This window comes from Diceros bicornis, chromosome 18 (assembly GCF_020826845.1).
Source record: "Diceros bicornis minor isolate mBicDic1 chromosome 18, mDicBic1.mat.cur, whole genome shotgun sequence".
Taxonomy (NCBI): domain Eukaryota; kingdom Metazoa; phylum Chordata; class Mammalia; order Perissodactyla; family Rhinocerotidae; genus Diceros; species Diceros bicornis.
In genome coordinates, this window is record NC_080757.1 from 29,238,117 (window position 1) to 29,263,722 (window position 25,606).

Here is a 25,606-nt window from a genome sequence, read left to right on the forward strand (position 1 = left end):
TGGCGCCGCGTCGGCCGCGCGGCGGGAACTCGAGGCCCCATTGGCCACGCTGGGAGGCAAGGCGGGGGCTCGTGCGCCAACGGTCCCCGGGTCCGCGGCGGCCGGGCGCTGGCGGGAGGGGGCAGGGCCAAGCGAAGGCCGGGGGGATCGAGAACGGGGTGGGAAAGCCAGGCTCTGCGGGGCGAGGCCCAGGGCCCGGGCGGGGGCGATGGAGGAGGCGCTGCTCTCCACCCCCATCAACCCCAACAACTTCCCCGCCAAGCTGTGGCGGCTGGTGAACAGCCCCCGGTACCGCTCGATCCGCTGGGACGGCCGCGGCGAGGGGCTGCTCATCGACCAGCCTCTCTTCGAGGCCGAGCTGCTGAGCCCGCCGGGCGCGGGGGCCGGGGCGGGGGGCGGCGGCGTCGGGGGCGCCGGGGCAGAGCCCGAGCTCTTCAAAACCACCAACTTCACCAGCTTCATCCGCCAGCTCAACCTCTACGGCTTCCGCAAGGTGGTGCTGGGCGGGCCGGGCGCGGCGGGGCCCGGGCCTGGGCCGGGGGGCGGCGGGCCGGCGGGCGACGGGCCGCTCCACCACTTCCACAGCCCGCACTTCCGCCGCGACCAGCCGCAGCTGCTCGTGCACCTCAAGAGGCTCACCAGCGCCAACAAGGCCAAGCTGGCGGCCGGCCTGGAGGTGCCCTGCCGCCCGCCCAACCGCTTCCAGAGGCTCCTCATCACGTCGGCCTCCGCCTCGGCCTCCACCTCGGCCTCCACCTCCCCGCTGCAGCACCAGGAGCCGCCGCCGCCCGCGGGGCCCCGGCCCGAGCCGCACGGTGAGTGCCATTGGGCCTCCGTGGCCCTCGCCCGCCGCAGGGCACAGGGGCGTCGGGCAGCGACCGCCACTTCCAAAGGCATTTTCGCACATCCGCCCCTTTGAGGTATCCGAAATGCCCCCGGGATCCCCTTTCTGCTGTGCTTCCCGGGAAGTAGGTCTCATCACCTCCATCGTTCTCACTGGCACCAGCACTCCCTTTCCACCAGTACCTCCTCTGGAGAGAGTCCGTAAGCATTTAGTTCCTGCCATGTCCACTGGCAGCCAAAGGGACCTCTTCAGAGGCTTTCGCTCTGTTCTTCCTGGGCCCTTCTTGAACTCCAATCCACCATAGCCATTGCCTTCTTGAGACCCAGTCTCTCCACTTGGAACATCTAGAGTAAGGAGCTCTTTGTTGAAGCCCTGGGTCTAGACGAAACACGGAGGAGTCTCCTGTGCCCTAATGGGAAGCAGCACAGAGGTGCTATACGGAGTGAGAATGTGCTGAAGGTCAAGGTAGGAAGGAACAAAGTCACAGCAAAGAAAACTTGGAAGGTTTATACCAACCAAGAGAAAGTGAACAAAGTACCTTAAGTAGAAGTTTGTCTTTGAGACATGCCATCTTCCACCCGTTGACACAGCTGAGAAATGTTGGAAGAAGTGTTCTTGGAAGAAGTTTCTTTAGAGCCTAAATAAGCATGTTTTAGGTTCCAAGTAATGTATAGAATGATAGACATTGTTTGTATATCTTAAGAGCAAAAGTATAATATTCTTTATTGTTTACCAGATATTGTTCCTATATAGAATAAATTGGTTAAACATTTCTTTCATTGTAGCTCATTAGAGCTGATGCTTACTTAGGTGTTGTGGTTAGACAAACATAAGACAAAAATGGTTTTCTTTATAGCTGTCAAATTGCAGTTAAAGAGAATTTTAGAAAGCTCACATTTACAGCCTTTAAATTTTTCATTCGCTACAATATTTCAGTATTGAAAAAACTTTGTATGTATAAATGTGTATTTACTAAAAGTTGAAAAACTGTCTGTGATAGAAAATTATTTTATAAACTTGCTTTCTGATGTTCTTCCCCTTCTTCCAGGAAGGTGAGGGTGGCAATATTCCCTTTCTCTGTTTAAAGAGTGCATGATATGAAGCAGTATACCAAGAAAGCAACAGGATATAATAATGAGAATTCATTCTTTACCTTCAACTAGGAGAGCAATAGAAACATTTTCAGTATGTTAATGTGGATTTAACATAAAGGTGTCTGGGTTATTTTTCAGTTATGGAAAACTTTTTAAATATACAAATAAAAGCAACACTATGTTCAGTTTAACCGAGGCCTGGGTTTAGGAATGAGGTAGCACTTTGTTCATTTGGAATTGAGAAGATAAGGGATTAGGTTGTGTTTCTGTGGAGTTTAGAAGATAAGGGATTAGGTTAGAGTTCTAGTAACAAGTTGGAAAAATAGCAGTGGCATAGGAATGTTCTAAAGGAGTTCTAAAGGAATATTAAGCCACTTCCATGCGATGGCCATTGATTTTGATGGGGAATCCGATGTGGAAAGGCAATAGAGACAATACCATGGCATACGTTTGGCAGAATCTCTGACAAGGATATTTGTTTTTTCAGGTTGTGTTATCTGGTGGGCATAAGGAGAAAAGACTGGAAAATATGTTCTTCGGAAAAATAGGATAACCATTTCAAACAAAGAGACATATATATATACATACATAAAAATCAACTCTTGCTCACTTTTTTCTTTTCTCTGATTTTCTTTTTCCCTCACCTATCTTAAACCTAGTTGTGTTCTAAGGATAGAGTCCGTTTTAATAGAGGAAATACAGGGACTATCTATGTTCTGATTTTCTTCACTTATAGTTCAGTTGGTCAGCATTTTAAAGATTATTTATTAAAAATTATAAATTTAATTCATACTTTTTCAGTATAGATAATACATTAATCCATATATACCTAGATTATTGTAGTTTTCATGCATTTCCTGTTTTTTACCATTCTACCTGTTAGTATATGCAGAAGGTATGTCAGGTGTGGATTGTCTACACCATAGGCTTGGTTCACTAGGGACTTGTGTTACTGGTTTGGGTGGAATGTAATTCTAAGTTCAAGAATGCTGGCCTTACTTTGCTTTAATTCCGTGTTCTGAGTCCTTGGCTCTTCTGTTTTTCCTCACTTAATTTTTATTCTGCTTGAATCTTGCCTTGGTTATATGCTTGACTACACTGCTACTTCTTAGTTTCCATTTTGTTTTCTGTGTTCTACTTCAGCTTATTGTTTGAATATTCTATCTCTTTTACAGTAGAATCTTCTATTTTAGGACCTAGTTCTTTTATCTAGATCCATTGAGCCAGCTGTCTTGTTCACCTTAGGAGAATGTAAGGATCACATTTTTCTTTTTTTGTTGTTTGTCTACTTTTGTTATTTTGTTTTTAGTAGCAATTTATTTTACAACATTTGTTAAAACCTCCTAAACTAAGTAACAAGTCTGTGCAGTAGATAATCTGTCTTTTCCTGGGGATACCAAGCTCTCAAGAGGCAAGTTTTGGGCAAGAGGCAAGTTCTTTCCTGGGGGTTAATTAGCTCAGATTCACTTATATAGAAGGAATAGAATCTTTAAAAACAGAAATCCATCCTGCCTTTCATTTCCAGAATTCAGAATTTAAACTTTGTCTAATCCATCTTAAAGATGTTCTGAAGACATGCAGGTGATATTCGGTAAAGTTGATCAGAATAGAACCCTATGAGGTGACTCTTAATCAGAAGAATAAATAAGAGCTGAACATGTTTTAGTTCTTTATTTTAAAAAATAAACAAATTTAAAGGAATGCCCTTCTAATCCTAACAGTCTTCTTATGTTAGCAACATCTAAAGTATATAAATATTTGGCCATCAGTCAAAGATTATCATGAGAGAAGTAGAATTTATATTTTAACTCAGATATAAACCAGAATTTGAGAAATCAAGGTACAAAATTCTTTAATTAGCTGCTTAAGTTATTGACAATCTGAAAATTCATCCACAGCCTAACCCGGTAGAGGGTAGAAGAAGGATTAGTGAGCTCTTGCACACGGTAGCAATATGTAGTTTTAGCATGTGAAGTATCCATGGAAAAATGAAGTGATGGGTAGTTTGGGACCTCAGAGACACCTGTCATGAAAAGCAAAAACTGTTTCTTTAGATATTAAAACAAAGGATTGTCAGTGGTGAGTTCAAAGTGTATATGCATATGGAATTGCTAGTCAGGTATTGTTAAAACGATTTAAAGTACTTTATAAAAACAATAAAGTACTTTAAAGGAAAAAAGGAAGAGTAGTTTTTAAGAGGTGTATCATTTGAATACATTCAATCTTTTGAACTAAGATTTTTTTCCCATTAGATTTAGAGCTCTTGATTTCCAGGGCTCCCGAATGTGTGTATATATGTATGTGTGATTTGTTTATTTGTGACATTAGTGTTTTATTCTTTTTTTTTAAATTTTTATTATTTTTTAAAGAGTTTACTTGAGCAAAAATGGATTTGAATCAGGCAGCGCCAAACCAGAAGTGGTTAGGAGCACTCCGTAATGCTTTATCTTTAGAGGAAATTAAACATCATAGAAATAGAATGAAAGATGTGTAACATGTTGAATGGATTTACAGTTTAAATATTTGGAAAGGTAGGTGTTTGAGTGCTGTTTTTCACCTTGTGGTTTAACAGATGATAGCACATAAATTAGACTTTCCCTCTGTTTTGTGGATTAGTTCAATAAAACAAATTGAAAGGAATTTGTGAACCATATAATTTAATACATAAAGCCCTCCCTAGGAATAAATTAGGTTAGCTATGTTTATGTTCAAGAACCACATTCTATAAAATAAGTCCAGCTTGCAACATTTATATTTTTCTTTTCCTCATTACATAGTATTGCCCTTTCTCTCTCTTCCTCATCTCCATTTTTTAATTTGTTTCTAGCTTGCTAGAGAGGAGAAAAGCAAATATCAGAATCTCTGGGCCTGGGTATGTGGATTTTTAACAAACTCTCCCGGTGATTCAGATGTAAATCAGTGTTTGAGAGCCACTGACATCTAGGAGTATCTAGAGATACTCTGAGGAAAAAAAGACAACGGAGAATTATTGATTGATTTAAAGAATGAAGAAGAGAACTAAGTCAGAATTTTCAAGCCTGACTTTTCTACAAGATTATCATTAAAAAAAAAATTGAAATGGAGCAAAGAACATTTAATTTCTTTTTGGTTTGTGTTATAAATTTTATTTCTTCCACACGTATTTCTTTTATATATATGGTTGAGTGCTTATTTTCATGCCTATTATTAAGGTTCCTAAATGATTTGAAAGACTGAATGGAATTTCTTAAACTTCTGGGAAGTAGTTTACAGATTGGAAAAATCTGGGTCAATCAGTTGAGGTAAAAGGTAAGATGACTGAATCAGCTATAAAAGACTTTTAACACTGAATATTTTATTTAACATTAGAGTTTGGCCACTTTGTCTCTTATGACAGTCGTATTGAGAACCAAACAAAAGTTTATTTGATTATTTTATCGCATTACATGTGTAATCTCATTCTGGTATCTGAATTTGTTTTTATCGAAACTAAATTTCTATTGTGTTAAAAATGGCTGAGAACTAACATCTTCATAGGTGAAGAGTAGAGTTTATTTTGTGACTTTTGGTTTACTACGTCTGGTTGTGTAATGTAAAATTAGTAAATGTGTTCTTTCTCTTTTATGCAGGACCAGTGGCTGTAGGACAATTCCACCGGTCATTCCGGCGAGATAGTTTGTCTCCTTACTCCTACGTATCAACTTCATCTCACAACCACAGTACTTTCCCTCTGAAAGGTTTAGATCGGACCCCGATTCCTCCTAGAACATGGCAGAACTCCCTTGGAATGCACCCAGGACAAGTGGAAACATCTCCCACTTTTTCAGATAAAGGGGTTCCATTTCCTGTACTGCAGAGGTTTCCAACTGAGGTTACCTATACCTTGCAGCCCAGCGCCACATCCGTACATGTTCAGCAAGGTCCTCAAACAATGGTCAGCTCCTCCCAAAAATATAGTAACTACACATCCTCAGCGCAGTACTCCCAAGCCTACTATCCAACAGGTATGAGAAATTCAAGTTGGTTGACCTCTCTTAAGGTACTTTATAATGAGCATTTATAAATGCATTTCTGTATGCTTAAATAAAAATAGGAATCTGCGCCTAAGAAATGTCAAAGTTTTCTCATCAGGACCTATTTTTAAGCAATATATAAAATTTCATCGTGTTCTTAAGGATTATGAAAATTCTGTTGGTGCATACAGGTGTATGTTTTTAGCGAAACTTTTGTATCTTCAAAATGTGCCCTAGTCATGAAATTAAGACTTACTACACCAGAAGCTTGCCGTAACTCTGCCCTTGGTGCAGTAGGTTTTTTAAAAAAAATTTATATACATATTATATATTTTATACTTTTTAACTTTATGGGTGAGATTACCTCATAATGAAATCATTTTAGTATCTCAGTAATGAAGTTTAATAAAACAGCGTATTCTCCATCATTTAAAGCTAAATTATAGTCTTTTAGTGAAAATGTGATGGTGTTTTGACAGTGTGGTCCCTAGGAGTAGCAGAGAAGGAGAACCTGGCAATGACAACTGACCTAGAGCTCAACCAAGGGCATTGAAGACATACCGGTAGATCTCCCACTAATTGGGAATCCTTACCATAGTGACCATCTGTTTAGCTTCTCGGTTGGTGGGGGGAGGGATGTCTTTTTTGCAGGTAGAGTACATTTTTGCAAGATAATAGCCTTAACATTTCATTCAAATGTATTTTCTACTTTGCAGAAGCACGATAGCAGTGCTGTGTGTTTCATCATATAATGTGCTTTACACAGAGTGATGAAATGGGGCAATAGAAACAAAGCAAGGGTCAAGGCTTTCAGAAAAGACCAGAGAGAGAAGAAAGGGGCATTTCTTTGCCCTATGAATTAAGACTCTCAGAATATTAATTTTCTCAGATATGTTGATACGGAAGCAATCTCTAGAGATATTTTGTTAGACCGGTTCTCCCAGGCAGGGTGAAATCAAAAGCTAAAATAAGTGGAAGGAATTTAAATTAGATAAGGGAATTAAATAATTTGTTGTAAAAGTTGTATATCTCGTAACTGTTCTATTTGTGGCAGTACTCACTATTTTCTAGCTGTAACATCCAACTATATTCTTTTACTATTGGCTCATTGCAGTCTACCTGAATATAGCAGTAAAAGGGATTGCTTTATTTTCCCAAAGCATTTAACTTTAATAATATTAAAATAATAAAACCAGAGTTTAAATTAGGTTGGGTCTTATGGATTTTAGAGCTGCTGCTGTGTTGGTGGATGGAGTTGAAAACGAAAAGGGGAAGGAATTATATGGAGTAAGGATGATTTAGCACTTTTAATCATTTGCCTATTAGAAGTTAAAAAAATTTTTTTTTACCTTCTTATATAGAAAAAGGTTGAGGCTTAGTATTTTTCCAGATTTTCAGGTACTTCTTTGAAAAACAAAAATGTCTATGTGATCTTTAAAAATAGAAGATGACTAATTTCATGTTGTAAGTTATATATCTTATGTATAGCAACAAATAGGGTCAGGTTTTTATGAATAAAGAGTTTAATCCAATATTTTAATAAACAAATTAGGCATTGCTATCTATATTAAAATTTTGGCTGCATTCCATGTATGCACAGAGTATATACATAGAGAGAGAGAGAGTCTGTGTCTTCCTTAGACTTGCTTTACATTCTGGAGCCTATCAACTGAACAATACCCCTACCACCCTCCTTTTACCCATAAATGTTTCTCTTTCCTAACCTCCCTCCTCAAACTACTAAAGACTCAAAAGCTTCTGGGGAGTTGAAATTTGGAAGGACTGCAGCAGAGAGATGTAGAAATGTGCTTTGCCTTCCAATTTGGAGTTTTGGAGGCATTTTCCTATGGACGTATTAGATCTAGTGGTTAGGTTCTATATTACTATTAGTCCTACACTTAAGATGGTTACAGTCTGGCTTAGGAGCCAAACCAGCCTGTATGATGTTGTTTCTCTGGGAAAATGTATTCCACAGTCCCAACAATCCTCTTGGAAACTCCTAGTTCTAAGTTTTATTAGAACCATTTATGTATTATTTACCAGAAAACACTACAAATAGTTAATATTATTCATTCATTATAGAAATACTGTTTGTTAAATTATTATGATTTAGGATATGTTTTAAAAATATTTTATATTAGCTTGGATGTAAATTTATAAGTTGAAAGTTGTTTCCAAGAGTTCAGGGTAAGGACTAGGAAAGAGACATTAAAAGAACAAGTAAGTGCTGCTGATGTTTTGATAGTGTACAGTGCATATGAAATAGAATCTGTGTTACCTGAATTTTTGTTTTGTTTTCTTTAATAGGGATAATTGAAATGACTATAAAGTTTCTGAGGTTATGAGAATAAGAAATCTCATGATGACTTCTGAAACATAGAGTAGTTCTATGATATAATGTAGGCAAAACTGCTTTGAACATTCTGAAGTACTATTTAAATAAAAAGTTGTATTGTTAAATATTAAAGACCTGATATGGAAAAGAAAGTGCCATAAAAACACTGTTCAAGTACTTAATTTCTCCACATTTTAGGTGAAGGAAGCAAAAAGTAGTGAGCGATTTAACCAATATTTAGTGAGTACCTGTTTATGAAGAGCATTACAAATGACTTTCCCAAAGTTAAATAGAATATCATTCTCAGAGGCAGGATAGTAATCACTCCCAAATCTGGCTCTCTAAGTCCTAATAAAGTAACTAATTTTGGAATAATGGTCATACTTGAATGCTTTCAAAGTGAACTCTGTGAGTTGAGGTGTGGATCAAATTTTAGTAAAAAACAACACCCAATTTTATTTAAAAATTAGTTATATTGAAAATAAACTTGGATCTGGTCTTCAAAGAGTAAAACCAGTAACTTTTGAATTTTGTAATATTTCATAAATTATTAATTTCTGTAGCAAAGCCAAACATTGAACCTAAAAATTATCAGACTGACTCATAAAATGACTCATCTGAATCATTTCTTTCATTTGTCATTCCTCTCTTGAAGCGTCTGTTTTCTTTGCCTAGCTCATTTACATTTTTTCCGCTCTTATTATTCCTTCAAAGACAAAATGTTGTAGATCCAGTATTAGTTGACTATTTAGTCTTGCCCTATCTTGAATTCAATTTTTTTCCTCTGATGTTATTTTTGCAGTGTGCTACTGTAATAATTTCCCTTTTTTATGAAAAATTTCATTTTAGACTTTTTAATTTTACTCATTCTCTCTATCTTTGAACATAAGAATATTGATATATTCATATTTATGTATAGAGAGAGTCCTGTATTGAGGAATTGTTTTCCTTTGACTAATGTTATAGTGCTGAATTGACTCAAAATCTACTTTGCCTTTTTTTTCCAAAGTTCAATTTTAAGCTCAAAGCAATGGTTAGCGATTTGTAACTGCCCTTCATCTCATATTTTATTTAACAAATATTTATATAGCAATCACTATGACCAGGTACTGTTCTGAGTACTTTTCAAATATTAATTCATTTAATCCTCACAACAACCTTATAAGATAGGGGATGTAATTATCCTTATTTAATAGATTAGGAAACTGAAGATAGGCCTCGGCAACAGACCCAGGCAAACTGACTCAAAAGTCAATTCTTTTGGCTTTCGTGCTTTGCTGCCTGCCTACCTCTCGTACAAAGAGGGACTTTTTGCTTTGTTTTGTTCTGTTTTTCTTTTGAGAGACTCTTTCCTGGTATATCTCTTCCCCAGAGTTCGTTACTCCCAGTTGGAGTAGACAACAGAGATTGGTGGAGGGGCCTACCCTTCTATGCTGCTGGTGGCAGAGGGACTGCCCTGGGTTATTGACTCACCTTGCTCAAGCGGAAAGAACATACTCCAACTGCTAGAGTGGGAGGTCCAGTTGGGACCTCTGAGGAGTGGGGCTGCCTCTAATTCATTTCAGTATCCCTCTACACCTAGTGTAGTGCTTGGCTCTGATGGGCCCTTAGGAAATAATTTATTGAATAGTATGAAATAATTCTAGTCTCAGCTTCGCAGTTAGTCATCCAATGTGACCTTCAGTGGATTATTTCATGTTAGCCTCAATTTCTCTTTCTATAAAGTGACAATAATAGTTTGGGTCAGGGATTAATTGAATTAATGTATGTGAATGGACTTTATAAAATTTAAAACACTATTTACATATAAAAGATAAAATATTTTAGAAGCTGTCTTTCAAATGAGCCTAGATAGTAACACTTTAAAGCCTAAATAAAGTAATTTGTAAGAATATATACTTCCCCCCAAGGTAACATATGATATTTTAATTTTTTATTGAAAAATATAGTATCATTATTTAAAAATTTTTCTGAATTGACTCTGGCAAAAAGGGTTGCATATTATTGTTTTAAAGTACATTTAAGGGGCCCGCCTGGTGGCTCAGTGGTTAGGTGCGTGAGCTCCGCTTTGGCAGCCGGGGTTCACGAGTTTGGATCCCAGGTGCGCACAGATGCACCGCTTGTCAAGCCATGCTGTCGCAGCGTCCCATGTAGAGTGGAGGAAGATGGGCACGGATGTTAGCCCAGGGCCAGTCTTCCTCAGCAAAAAAGAGGAGGATGGGCATTGGATGTTAGCTCAGGGCTAATCTTCCTCTCACACACACACACACACACACACACACACACACAAAGTACATTTAAATTCTAAAGATTTGATCTTTAGGCTTCTAATCCTACGTAATGTACATAAATATAGGATCTGGATTTATAAGAGCTTTTGAATGCTGTTACTCTTGTGCTCAGGTAGCTTGTGTTGTCAGTTTCTGAAAAGGCTTGATTTTGTTCTTATGGAAAGAGGGACTTGGCATAGATACACTAGGAAGTTTCTTTAGGCACCAGAAGAAACTATGCAAAAGCACAGTTATATTTGCCTTTCTTTTTATTGAGCTAAAATATATATAACATAGACTTTACCATTTTACCCATTTCTAAGTGTACAGTTCTGTGGCATTAAATACGTTTACATTGTACTAGCATCACCACCATTTATTTCCAGAACTTTTTCATCTTCCCCAACTGAAACTCCATACCCTTTAAGCACTAACTTCACATTCCCCTTTCCCCCCGGCTCTTGGCAACCACCATTCTACTTTCTATCTTGAAGAATTTGACAACTGTAGGAACCTCATATAAGAAGAATTATATGATATTTATCCTTTTGTGGTTGGCTTATTTCACTTAGTGTAATATCTTCAAGGTTCATTGATATTGTAGCATGTGTAGCAATTTTCTTCCTTTTTAATACTGAATAATTTTCTACTGTATGTATGTACCACATTTTGTTTATCCATTCATCTGTTGATAGACGCTGTGTTGCTTCCACCTTTAGATTACTGTTAATAATACTGCTATGAACATGGGTGCACAAATATCTGTTCTCCTTTCAGTTCTTTTGGGTATATACTCAGAAGATCTTTTCTTTACCTCACCGTAAATGAGGAGATGTTGGGGTTCTCATTGCTATAGTAACTTATCTTGAAATTAAATTTGTTATTAGGATGTTTTTCCTTTTGAGCATTTATACTGGGTATTTTCTCACTGTTGACACTGTACTATTCTAGAGTATATTCAAGTCTAAAACATTTAAATTATATATTTGAATTACCTCCATAGGATTAAGTATGTGAACTTGTTTTTCTAATCTATAGTGGAAATGAAAATTGTTACCTTTAGATAATTTTTAGTAATCCTGGCTTTTTATTATTACCAGAATTGTTTTTAAAAATGTCATCAACTCTTATATTTATATCTGAAATAGAATTCTGTCCATTATTTTGAGTTTTTTATTCTATGTGCAATTTAATGCCTTAAGTGAACACTGCCATCAGGAAGACACTGGAAGATCTCTGTGCAGATGAAGATGTCTTAGGACGTGGTGATAAACTCAGTTTTATAGATGTTAGTGCTGTCATAATGCTTTCCTAATACACACTAGATTAATTTGTCATTTATTAAGCACACAGTTGCATTTCTATAGCTAGGTTTTCATATTCAATAAACTTACTAATACTTGCTTTGTTCTATTTTGTTGACTATACAAAGTAGGACTGCACTGGTAAGGAAATAGCCATTGAGGAATCTTTTTGGATTATCTATTCAAGTCTTCCTTTTCTTCATGCAGGTACCTTTCTACCTTCTATATGTTACTGGACTCTTTAAGGACATTCACTATTTTGCTCTTTCCTTAGATACCACCAAATTACCTATCGACTATATATTAATATATTCTCTGTTGTATATTCTATTTTTCCAAGAAACTTACTTTAAAGTACACTAACAACTATTCAAAATGTGTAACCAATGGAGTTATAACATAGCAATATCAGAAAAATAAAGCTAATACCTTTCGTTGACTTATTTGTATTGAAATACTGTTTTATCGTGCCCTTGTGGGTGAAAACCTGCAGCTCCTGACTGAGACTTTTCCTGCCGCTGGGGGGCTAGGTTTTCTTAACTGTTAAAACTCTAGAAACAAGTCCCAGTTTTTTCAGAGTTTTGGCAAACTCTGCAGACCCCACCTTGCTGTTTTGCTCTTTGGATTTAACTTATTTCCTGGGATATTTATGCTTTCAAATATCCTGGGAAACCAAGTTCAAATCCAAAATATTTTAATTGTATATTTGAATAATCTCCAAGGGTAAAGTATAAGAACCTGTTTGCCTAACCTATATTGGAAGTGACAACAGCTTGAATTTTATGTGGCCATCTTAGTAATATCTGGCTTTTTTAATCACTTGAATATTAAAATGATATAATTCAGAAAACACCAACCCTTATCTTTGTATCTGAACTAGAATTCTGTCCATTATTTCCTTCCATGTGGAAAATTTAATGCCTTAAATTGCACGATATAATAAAATATTTATTTCTAGTATACCTTTATGAACTTCTGACATTTTAAAAATCAGTAGTCAATGGAGAGATAGGGAAGCATTTCATTGAATTTTTATAATCTTTAGGGTAATTTGCTTTCAAAGGATTACAGAATGAGGTTATTTAATAAGTTTATTAGCACACTCAAAATATGAAAAATGTGGACATAAGAAAGTTGCCACCTCATAATAAAGACACCTTAAAGATATTCATCAAGCGGAGTTCTAGTAAAATTCAAATGTGACATTTTAGGAAGAAGGAAAGATTTGGGAAGTATTTAGGTAGATTAAAGAGCACGTGCTTTAGAGTTTGATTACTGCCTCTGTCACTACCAGCTTTGTGACTTTTCCGCAAATTATCTAACATCTCTGAGCTTTAGTGTCCTTATTTTTGTAAAGTAATGTTAATACCTCATTCAATGTTGTTTGGATTAAATGAGGCAATATATGCAAAGCACCTAGTACTGTGCCATGGTAGGTGCTTAATAGATGTCATCCTCTGTTTAATCCAAAGGTGTGATGTTATAACTGATTCTCATTTGTCTGGAGAGTCTCTCTCTGGAAAAGAGGAGACTTAACCTATTATTAAGACTGCATTGGGGCTGGCCCCGTGGCTTAGCGGTTAAGTGCGCACGCTCCGCTACTGGCGGCCCGGGTTCGGATCCCGGGCGCGCACCAATGCACCGCTTCTCCAGCCATGCTGAGGCTGCGTCCCACATACAGCAACTAGAAGGATGTGCAACTATGACATACAACTATCTACTGGGGCTTTGGGGGAAAAAAAAAAGACTGCATTGTAAGTATAACTATCACAGTACAAAGAATTCTATCTTTTCATGGTATCCTAACTATAAAGAGAAAGTTTGGAAAATGTATTTCTTTAGTTAAGATAATAGCATGTTAACTATTTATGTGTTGATTGCTTACTGTATGCCAGTACTATTCTAAGTGCTTTATGCATATTAACTCATTCATTCCTCACAACAAACATGTTAAGGAGGTGCTGTTATTATCCCTATTCTAATAGGATGCAGAAACTGAGACCCAAAGAGATTAACCTTGCTTAAATTTATACACAGCTATTAAAATTTTGCAGCTGGGCTCCAAAGCCAGGCAGTCTGGCTCTAGGATCTGACTTCCTAACCACTTGTCTAAATGGTTAAAACATTTTTTGCATAGGTTTCACTGGATGCATTGTATAATGGTAGGAATGTTTGGAGAGTATTTCATACTTACTTTATCCTTAAAAACACACCCTCCTCCAAATGTTTGTTACTATTAAAATGATTGAGACAATTATTTTGGAACTCCAACTTTGTTCTGATATTTTCCACAAAGGAAACTACTTTTAATAAGAATAAATGTTTGGTTAGAAAGGTAACAATGTTTAGGTGTTAAAGAAATCATTTATAAAAGTAGACATGACCCTTTTAAATTAGTTATTTACCATGTTGTTTTCAACAAATAATAGCATCTAATTGGACTAAAGATATTTTGTTGCGCCCACAAAGGAAAGCTTTTGGAATTTTTCCAAGTTGAAAGAGGGGAGCGCTTTGAATGCTGTAGAGGTTTATTTTGTTTGACGGCTTTTCTATATTTGAATTTGTTCCAGCTGTGCTACAGTGCTGCTCTCCTTCTACCCACATGGACGCTCTCAGTAGTTGTGTCACTCCCACTGCCTCCTCCTATGCACACTGCAATTACTTCCAGGTAAGAGTCTTGGAACAATGGACATACTCTGTGCATCAGGTGCAATATTATTGGCCTTGCAAAATTTCAAAGTGTAATTTTATCTTAATGAGTAGCCAGAGGTGAGCTGCAGATTTTGCCCTCAGTTTTCTCAATTCTAAAGAAAGAGAGTTGATATAAATGATGTCTGAGGAGTCTTCTAGGCCTGCATTGTCCAATACAGTCAGCACTACCCATGTGTGTCTGTTTAAATTTAAATTAATTACAACAAAATTTAAAATTCATTCCTCAGTTACACTAGACGCATTTCAAGTGCTCTATAGTCTCATATGGCTAGTGGCTACCAAATTGTACATCATAGATAGAGAACTTTTCTGTCATTGCTGAAAGTTAGTTTTGAACAGTGCTGTTCTAGGCTCTTCCATGGTAAAATGAATACCAGATAAACTGTAAAAGTATGTAAGTCACCCAATGATAGGGTCTTCCAAAATGGTATGGATAATTACGTTTTTTTAAAGGAAAAGGACAAATGATGTCAAAAATGAGAAATTTAAGTGGTAGTCCCCTTCAGCCCCCATGTTGTAAACACTGTACTTCTGTTATCTTGTCATTATTTACTAGGAAACAATTGCTTTGATTTAATGTTTTAGACTGCTATTTCTAGGATAAGATTAAATTCCATGCTTTGTATTTTTATGCTATGATTGCTTAAAGATTGGAATTATGTGTTTGCCTTTGATACCATGTAACCAAGATGCTTTCCACTCTTAAGAGAATATCTATAAAAGATAAAGAAAGAAAGAAAGAAAGAGGGGGCTCTAAGGCCAAAAAAAAAAAAAAGAGAGAGAGAATATCTTACCAGTGGCATTCCAGTACTCAAAAGAATGTTCCTTTTTTTTTTAGAGAAAATCTATATGGGAAGTCAAATTATAATCAGATTGTTGTTTGAAGAGTATAGAATCAGATCAAGAGGACTCAGTTGGACATTTTTAGTGGCAGATATCATCAAGCATGATTGTCCAGTCTGATCATCTTCACTGGGGGACACATCTGTCCCACAAATTAGATGCTCTCATTTGTGGATCCAGACACTCTCTCACCTGGATCATATTGGACATACTCTGACAGTGTTTATATCTTGATTACGTTTATGTTTTAAATAAGTCATTTAAAACATCTTTAAAGACCTTTCCTTACTACAAAGACAGAACATGTTCATTATAAGAAAATAGAGATAAGTAGACATAAAATTTTAAAATGAAAAAAAAAGTATTTCAGATGCCATTCTTTTTTTTTTTTTTAAAGATTTTATTTATTTATTTATTTTCCCCCAAAGCCCCAGTAGATAGTTGTATGTCATAGCTGCACATCCTTCTAGTTGCTGTATGTGGGACACGGCGTCAGCATGGCTGGAGAAGCGCTGCGTCAGTGCGCGTCTGGGGTCCGAACCCGGGCCGCCAGCAGCGGAGTGCGCGCACTTAACCGCTAAGCCACGGGGCTGGCCCATCAGATGCCATTCTTGAAATAAATGCTGTTAGTTTAGTTGGGCTGTAGGCGTTGGTGAGAGTGTGCATGGATGGTCAGTGTATTCTAAGCGTGAATAGCAAGAACTCTTGAGTCAGGCAAACCTGGGTTTGAAACCTGGCTCTGTCAGTTATTTCATTGTGACTTTGGGTAAATTACGAAGTTTCTCTGAACTTCAGTTTCTTCATTTGGAAATGGAGATTATCACATTTCATAGGCCTCTTGTGAGGATTAAATTAAATAATGTATATAAAGCACTTTGTCTGTGCTTGACACATAGTAAGAACTCAATAATTGGTGCTATTGTAAAGTAGCTTGATACTTAAACCATTTAAATTTACGTTGTTTGGCATTAGTGTCCTTCAGGTTATTGACACAATGTTAGTAGTGTGTTTGGCAAAATCAACTCACTACATGTTTTATTTCATCATAACTCTTCTGTATTTTATGTTTATAATCTGAGATAATCAACATTTATTGAATGCCTACTCCGTGCAAAGCTCTGTATTTGGCAGCATCAACTCATTACATGTTTTATTTAATCATTACTCTTCAGTATTTTATGTTCATAGCTTGAGATCATTTATCACCAAACATGTAATTGAATGCCTACTCTGTGCAAAGTACTGTGTGTAAGAGAATACATCTTACAGATATCAATCTAAAAGTGACAGCTATTTTTATTCTATTGTTTTATTATTAAAAATAATCTCAGGAATCAAAGGACATTCGATATTCCATCCATTTTTTCCCAGATCATTTGGAACAGAATATCAGTACCTCCCCCTGAATCTATAGAAGCATTGGTGGACTTGTGAGCATCCTGTATTTGAAATTTCCTTACTACATTCTGAGAACAGTATATGATAGATACAAGTGATGTTTTTGTCTGTCAACCTTTATGGAAGAATTTGGTATATAGACATTTTATTGGAAAATAGATATTTGGGTACTATAGCTTTTTGATTTTGTATACTTTAACCCTGAGAATTATTGGTCCATCCTTGTATTAAACTTAGCATAGTGGTTGACATGTAATGGTTGCTAAGTAAATGTTAACAATAGAATTGAAACTACCATTGCTGAGAAGTTGATTGGCATTCAAGTTTTTTTAGTGAGCTTTAGTTTAAATTTAATCTATTTGTGTTTAGCATTATCAGCCTATCATGTTGTTGCTTTCCTCCTTAATCTCATATTTGATTTTCTATCCAAACAGTCCTATTTTCTCTTTTCCCAGAATCCTGCAATGCAATCCTCCTATCCAGTTGAATTTCTGCCTTCTAATTGGCCTTGCAGTGCTACTGATGAAAATAAAAAGACAGAAGTAAACCTAGAGGCTGTTTTTCAAATAGTAGATGAATTGCATTCCTCTCCTAAATTGGAGATGGTAAAGGTGGAGCCTGTTGAGAATCAGTGCCCAACATCTCAGTCTAACAGAGGCCAACATATTCTAGCTAATTCAAACAACAGCAATCCATCTTCCACAAGTCAGGGTAGCCAGCTGGAGCCACTTACTCCTGTAGGCTCAGATATTACGTCTTTTGTGGTTGGAACAGAACAAGCAATTACCTGCTCTCTACCACAGTCACCTGAGTACATCTATACCATCCACACAGCTCAGCCTCTTGAAAATACTACAATGCAGGAATCTGCAGCTATCCAACAAGCTCATGTCAAACTGAAGGAGCAGCTAAGTCATAATCCATCTCCAACTTCAGTAGTATTTGTGCAGGAAGGGCTACCGTTCAGCACACACCAGGTAAGGGGCAAAGAAAAAATCCTAATAAAGTTCAAAGTACCTAGTGCTTTTTGCTAAGGACTGTTCTAGTGGAGAGTTTGTCCAGAGTTTATTTCGGTTTATTCCAGTTCATTATGCTTTCCAGAAGGATCATGTCCCAGTGGTTCTGCACACAAGATTCAGAAAGAAGTAACCTTAACCCCCAGGCATCCTTTTGTTATGTTATGGTCTGAAGTCAGCCTCTAGAGAGGCAGTCTGATTGAGCATTGTGGTATAAGACTTATTTTCATGTTAAAAGCATCCCTTGAATTTTGCTTCCTGTCCTAATTTGGATGGACTAGGTGTGCCTGGCTGATTAAATTCCACTACTCAGGAGGGATGGTTTATCTCCCAGATAATATCAGGACTTTCCTAGTCATCTGTAGCATGGAGGTAAGGAGATGGTTGGAGGTCTTTTCATACTTTCTTACAGCATTATTGAATTCTGATTTGACTTGTGAGCCTACTGTGTTTGAATTTCCTTACTAATATCTGCATTCCTAAAGCAGAACTCTGACTCTAGCTTGAGAACATACTCTGAAGGCAGAGAATAATTCTTTTATTGCTGCTAGTTTATGACCAGAAAATGAATAAACTTTGGTTCTAAATAAAAGTACATCCAAATTAAAATCACTTTTTGTGAATTGATAAGTATTTTTTGTCTACTTTTAATTTTTTTCTTCATCTTAGCCTGATACATATATTTTTTCATTTTGGATTTTTGTTTCTTTAATGGAACTGAAAATATCTTTATTGTTAGAGATCCCCAAGGTAACTTTTTGGCAGTTTTTTTTTAATGCATTTTTTATCTCTAATTTTAGATCCAAATGTCTTAAGGTGCCTATCAGCTCATTTCCTTTTGAGCCCAACTGTTAAGACCCAGTATAAGTTAAAATAATATTATAAATTCCATAGACCCAAAGATAGGCCTATTATGTTTCAAGTATGCCTGTGAAAAGAACACAGAATTTGTCTTTGTTCCTTCATAGTCACATCCAAAAGATTAGATTTCGTACCTTAAAATTGCATTCACACAGTTACTTATTCTTTAAAAAATATATTTGGACATCACAACTTTTTTTTTTCTGAGGAAGATTGGCCCTGAGCTAACATCTGTTGCCAATCCTCCTCTCTTTCTTTTTTTCTCCCCAAAGCCCCCAGTACATAGTTGTATATCCTAGTTGTAGGTTCTTCTAATTCTTCTATGTGGGACACCGCCTCAGCATGGCTTGATGAGCAGTGAGTAGGTCCGCGCCCAGGATCTGAACTGGCGAACCCTGGGCTGCTGAAGTGGAAATGCACAAACTTAACCACTATGCCATCGGGCTGGCCCCTGAACATCACAACTTTTGAAAGCTATGTTTTTAACTTCTAGCTTTATTTTATTATGTAGTTTATTTTAAAATAAATTCATAAAGAAAATAGAGTGTTTCAGAAGTTGGTCACCTTGATGAAGGGATTTGACATTCCAAAGGAAACTTAGGAACTCCAAGAAAGAAACTCATGTCTCATAAGCAGGGCCTAGATTTTATAGGGCTGAAGCTTATACAGTTTTCATGGCCTCTTTAAGACAAAGAATACAAAATTAGTAGAATAAAATGTCCACAAACCCACTGACAGCATCCAACGGGATTATGCCTGTGGCCATTCCAGTATCACAAACAGGAGGGGAAATCTGGTGGAAGGGATGCTAGAGTGGAAGAAGATAGTGGTCTTAACAATTGTAAATTTGTGTGTGTGTGAATTTTACCAAAAAAAAAAAAATCAACAAGCTTCATGGTGAATCTTCCTCTGATCATAAGTAAATGTTTTTAGCTCCATATACATTGCAATGGTTCGTGTATGGGGAAATATACATCTTACTACTGGATGTTCAGATTAGCTCAACAAAATCAAAGGTAGTATCATTCATAAGGATGAAAAGCCTTATAAGCATGTTTGTTAGATCATGTTTCTATAATAGAACTCCTCTGATAAAATATCTTAACTTTTAGTAGATATTTGGGGGAAATTCAGAATAATGAGTGGGTTTAATATTTTAGGTGGATGCCAGTATAAAATGCCAGACCAATCCAGCTGAGAATATCTTGCCTTCAGAACAGATGGGATTCCTAATTTCAGAAATGGGGCCTGCTAGCAAGCCTAGTAAAGACACAGGTTTACCCACTCCAGCCAGATACAGAGAGCTAAGAAGCAACTCACAGCAAGGAAAGTCCCCTGGTAAGGATTATTGTGCTCTAGAATGCTAGAAGTAGAAGCATGATGTAGAATTAATATATGAACAACAATTTTTCTGGGTCTTCATTTATTATTCATAATTCTATTATACTTATCATATTGCTGTTTTACATAACTGTAATTTTAACTCTATATTTTTTCTTAATTATCCTTGTAAAGAATGTAAAAGTTATTTTACTAATATTGCAGGTAAGAATTTGGGCTTTGGAAAAGGTAGAACATATTAAGTAAAAGCAAAAGTATTTGGGTTGTTTAACTTGGAGAAGGCAAGGGTGAAGGGTGATTTGGTAACTGCTTCAGATGTCAAAGAGTTTATAATTATAGTCTTATTAACAGCCTATAGACAAGAGGGAATGTGCTTAAACTGTGGCAGGAAAAAATGAGATAGACATTAAAGAAATTATCCTGAGCACATTATAAAGATACTATAAAGTATGACTTTGTATCAATAGGATTGTTTTTCTGTGGTTTGTAGAGCCCCGAATTAGTGATTGTTTTAGGCACATACGGTTGGTTCTACTCTTTCTAGGGAAATTGGACAAAATAATTTTTTAAAGAAAATAGTGATATCTAATAAAACATTTCTTATCTGATCCAAAAGCAAGTCATCAAAGTGTCCAGTGGACAGCTTTAATATTCTTAAATTATGTGTGTGTCACCGGCATGCAATTCAGGTAGAAATAATCAATCAGATCAAACAATCGTTGTAACCTATAAAAATTTGAAAAATGTTGAGAATTTTTGTGAGAATTTCTCCAAAAAGTAAACTAATAGTGATATGATCAAGATGTTGCTCAGACTCATAGAGTTCTTTCTGCAAAACACCTTTCAGACTAAAAACTATCTTGATCACTCATCTTATTCATTAGACTTAGTCACTTTTAGTTGAGTATATGATCCAATCCATGATCAAAGATTAAGATTTTGCACCACTGGAGATGTTTAAAACAATGACATAGACTTTGAAGGCAATTTAGAAAAGGACAAGAACTAATATTTACTGCATACCTATTTTTATGCCATACAACAAACTTGATGAAAGTGGTATTGTCATCATTTTAAAGATCAGGAAACTTAGGCTTGGAGAGGATAAGTAACTTGTTCAAGGTCACACATTAATTAATGTAGCTAATATTCTACTCATAATCACTCTGTTGATTGTGTCTTTTGATGAACAAAAGTTTTTAAGTTTGATGTCATCTCATTTGTCTATTTTTGCTTTTGTTGCCTATGCTTTTGGTGTCATATCCAAGAAATCATTACCAAGTCCAATATCATGAAATTTTCCCACTGTTTGCTTCCAGGAATTTTATAGTTTTGGGTTTTACATTTAGGTCTTTATTCCATTTTGAGTTAAATTTTTGTATATGGTGTAAGATAAGGGTTCAACTTCATTCTTTTGCATGTGAATATCCAATTTTCCCAGCACCATTTGTTGAAAAGGCTATCCTTTCCCCATTGAGTGGTCTTGGCATCCTTGTCAAAGATCATCCGTCTGACCACATAAGTGAGGGTGTATTTCTGGTCTCTCTATTCTAGTCCATTGGTCTATTTGTCTGTCTTTATGCCGATACCGTATGATCTCTGTTTAACCACTCAATTCTGCCATTGTAGCACAAAAGCAGCCATAGAGAATATATAAATACATAAATAAATGGTTATGGCTATGTTCCAGTAAAACTTTATTTACAAAGGAGACGCTGGGCGCAGTTTGACCCTGAGGTCATAAGTCACTGACTGCTCAGTTAGACTAATAGCTTATTTCTGAGCAAATATGGAAGTCAGAAAAGAGTAGAATCACATTTTCAATATACTGAAAGAAAACTGCAATCCTAGAAATCTCTACCCAGCAAAAAGATCCTTCAAGAATGAAGGCAAAATGAAGACATTTTCAGGTAAACACAAAGTTGAGAGCATGTGCCACAGCAGATCAGCACTAAAGGAAATTCTACAGAGTGTTCTCCAGGTAGAAGGAAACTGCAGTAAAGGTATTGATTAATATGGGCTTTGATGAATCAAGGATACATACTGTAGTTTCTAGGGTAATCACCAACATAATAGAAATAATCCAAAAGAAGGCTGGAAAAGGGAGAAGAAAAGAATAAAAAATAAAGAAGGCAATGAGAAAACAAATAATAAAATGGTTGACCCAAATTCAACCAATACGACTATGATATGTACAGGTGTACCTCGTTTTATTGCACTTTGCTTTATTGCACTTTGCAGATATTGCATTTTTTACAAGACCCTCTACCAGAAAAAAGATTACGACTCACTGAAAGCTCAGATGATGGTTAGCATTTTTTAGCAATAAAGTATCTTTTAAGTAAGGTATGTACAATACTTTTTTTAAACATAATGCTATTGCACACTTAATAGGCTACACTGTAATGTAGACGTAACTTGTATATGCACTGGGAAACCAAAACCAAAAAATTTGTGTAACTCACTTTATTTCAGTGGTCTGGAACCGAACCCTCAATATCTCCGATGTATGCCTGTAAATGGTCTTAAAAATTCTAGTTCAAAGGCAGAGATTGCTAGAGTAGATGAAGAGCAAACTCCTCCTATAGGCTGGCTACAGGAAACGTGTAGGTTGAAAGTAAGTGGATGGAAAGAGATATAACATGCAAACAGGAAGCATGAGAAGGCTGGTATGGTTTTTTATTAATATCAGATGAAATAGACTTTAAGACAAAGTATTATAAAGAGGGCCACTTCATAATGATGAACCATTCATCAGGGAGACATATCAACTATAAATGTGTTTTTATGTAAAAATAGACCCTCAAAATACATGAATCAAAAATTGACAGAAGTTAAAGGGAGAAACAGACAATTCCTCACTATCATAGGATTTTTAACACTTTTCTCAGCAATTGATAGAATGACTAGACAAAATATCAGTAAAGACATAGTAGATCTGAACAACGTAATCAACCGCCTTGAACTAATTGGCATTTATAGACACTATCCAACAACCGCAGAATGTAAGTTATTTTCAAGTGCACATAGTACATTCACCAAGATTGGTGATATACTGGGCCGTAAAACGAGTCTCAATAAATTTAAAATAATTGAAATTATACAAAGTGTGTTCTCTGAATACAACAGAATTAAGTTAGAAATCAGTAACAATAAAGTAACTAGGACAACCTCAAATATCTGAAAATAAAGCGACATACTTATAAATAATTCATGAGTCAAAGACAAAAATCACAAGGAGAATTAGAAAATATTTTGAACTGAGTGACAATAAAAATACATCAAAGTTTGTGTGATGAAGCTAAAGCAGGATTAGAATGAAATGTATACCTTTAAGTGCTAATATTAGAAAAGAAGTAAAAATCTAAAATCAGTGACCTGAGGTTTCACCATAAGAAACTAGAAAAAGAAGAGGAAAATAGACTCAAAGTAAATATTAGGAAAGAAATAATAAAAATAAGGGTAGAGGGGACCGGCCCAGTGGCGTAGTAATTAAGTTCGTGCTCTCTGCTACAGTGGCCCAGGGTTTGCAGCTTCGGATACCAGGGTTCGCAGGACTTACACACTGCTCATCGAGCCATGCTGTGGAGGTTCCCATATACAAAATAAAGGAAGATGGACACAGATGTTAGGTCAGGGCTAATCTTCCTCCTCAAAAAGAGGAGGATTGGCAATGGATGTTAGCTCAGAGCCAGTCTTCCTCACAAAAAAAAAATGAGTAGAAATCAATGAAATAGAAAATAGACAATTGAGAAAATTAACAAATATAAAACTGGCTCTTTGAAAAGATCAACAAAGTTGACAAACCTCTAGCTAGACTGATCAAGAAAAAGGAGAACACAAATCATAACTATCAAGAATGAAAAAGATTATCACCTCACACTCTGTAGGTATTATCTATTATGTCTATTATCACCTCAATACCTACAGATATTAAAAGGATAGTAAGAGAATGCTATGGACAATCATGTCAATGAACACAACAAATATTGAATAAATGGAATAGACTCATTTCTTCAAAAATACAACTTGCCAGAATTCACAAAAGAATAACCAAATGAATAGCTTTACATCTATTAAAGAATTTGAATTGGCTATCAAAAACTCAAAAGAAGAAAGAAAATTATAAACCAATAATCCTCATAAATATAAATGCAAAAATTGTTAACAAAATAGTAGTAAATTGAATCCAGCAATATTTAAAAAGGATAATACACCACAACCAAGTAGAGTTTGTTTCAGGAATGCAAGGCTTGATTGATTTTCAAATGTTAAACAATGTCATTCAACATATTAATAGAATAAGGAGAAAAACTATGATGATTTCTGTAGATGCAGGGAAAGCACTTGACAACATTCAGCACTCCTTCATAATAAAAACTCTCAACAAAGTAGGAATAGTAGAAAATTCCTCAAACTGATAAAGAGCGTCTATAAAATATATGTAGCGAAGATCATAATTAATGGTGAAAGACTAAGCTGTTTACCCCAGAGATTGGGAACTCGGTAAGGATGCCCACTTTCACCACTTGTATTCAATATTGTACTGGCAGGCCTAGCCATTACAATAGGCAAGAAAAAGAAATAAAAGTCATAAAGATTGGGAAGGAAGAAGTAAAACTGTATTTGCAGATGATATGATCATTTATGTAAAAAAATATAGGGAATCTACAAAACAACTACCAGAACAAATAAATGAATTTAGCAAGGTTGCAAGACATAAGGTTAATATACAAAAATCAATTGTATTTTTATAAACTAGCAGCACACAATTTTAGTTGCACACAATTTTAGTTGGAAAATGAAATTTAAAAAAAACCCAAACATTTACAATAGGACTAAAGTCATAAGATACCTAGGAATAAATTGAACAAAGAATGTCTAAGACCTCTATACTGAGAACTACAAATTTTGCTAAAAGAAATTAAAGAAGACATTAATAAATGGAAGATATGCCATGTTCATTGATAAGAAGACTCAATATTGATAAAGTGACGGTTCTCCCCAAGTTGATCTATAAATTCAATGCAATCCCAATCAAAATTCCGGTAGACTTTTTTTTTTTTACTGACAAGCTGATTCTGAAATTTAAAAGAAAAGGCAAAAGACATAAAGTAACCAAAGCAATTTTTAAAAACAGAAAGTTGGAGGAGATTTAACCTGGTTTCAAGACTTACCATAAAGCTACATTAATCAAAATAGTTTGGTATTGGTGAAAAGGTAGATATGTAGATGAATGAAACAAAATAGAGTCCAGAAATAGATCCACACATATCTGGTCAATTGATTTTCACCAAAGGTGCCAAAGAATGCAGTGGAGAAAGGAAAGTCTTTTCAACAAAAATTAACATTGACCCATACCTCACACCATACATAAAAATTAACTCAAAATGAATTACAGACCTAAATATAAAACCTAAAACTATAAAACTACTTGAAAAAAATAAGAGAAAAGCTTTGCTACTTTGGGGTGGGCAAAGGTTTCTTAGAACACAAGCAGCATGGTCAATAAAGGAAAAATTCATAAATGAGATTTCATCAAAATTTAAAACTTTTGGGGCTGGCCCGTGGCATAGTGGTTAAGTTCAGCATGCTC

The 25,606-nt window shown here is 36.2% G+C and overlaps 1 protein-coding gene across 1 annotated transcript in view; it reads left to right on the plus strand.

Moving 5' to 3' along the window:
• Nucleotides 1-208: 208 nt before the first annotated feature.
• Nucleotides 209-25,606, plus strand: part of HSF5 (heat shock transcription factor 5) — a 38,243-nt gene continuing 12,845 nt past the window's right edge. Inside the window, exons 1-5 of the mRNA XM_058560574.1 lie at nt 209-815; nt 5,547-5,921; nt 14,410-14,507; nt 17,248-17,769; nt 19,830-20,007. Of these exons, the coding sequence (XP_058416557.1) occupies nt 209-815; nt 5,547-5,921; nt 14,410-14,507; nt 17,248-17,769; nt 19,830-20,007 (1,780 nt within the window). The remainder of the gene's footprint in view (nt 816-5,546; nt 5,922-14,409; nt 14,508-17,247; nt 17,770-19,829; nt 20,008-25,606) is intronic.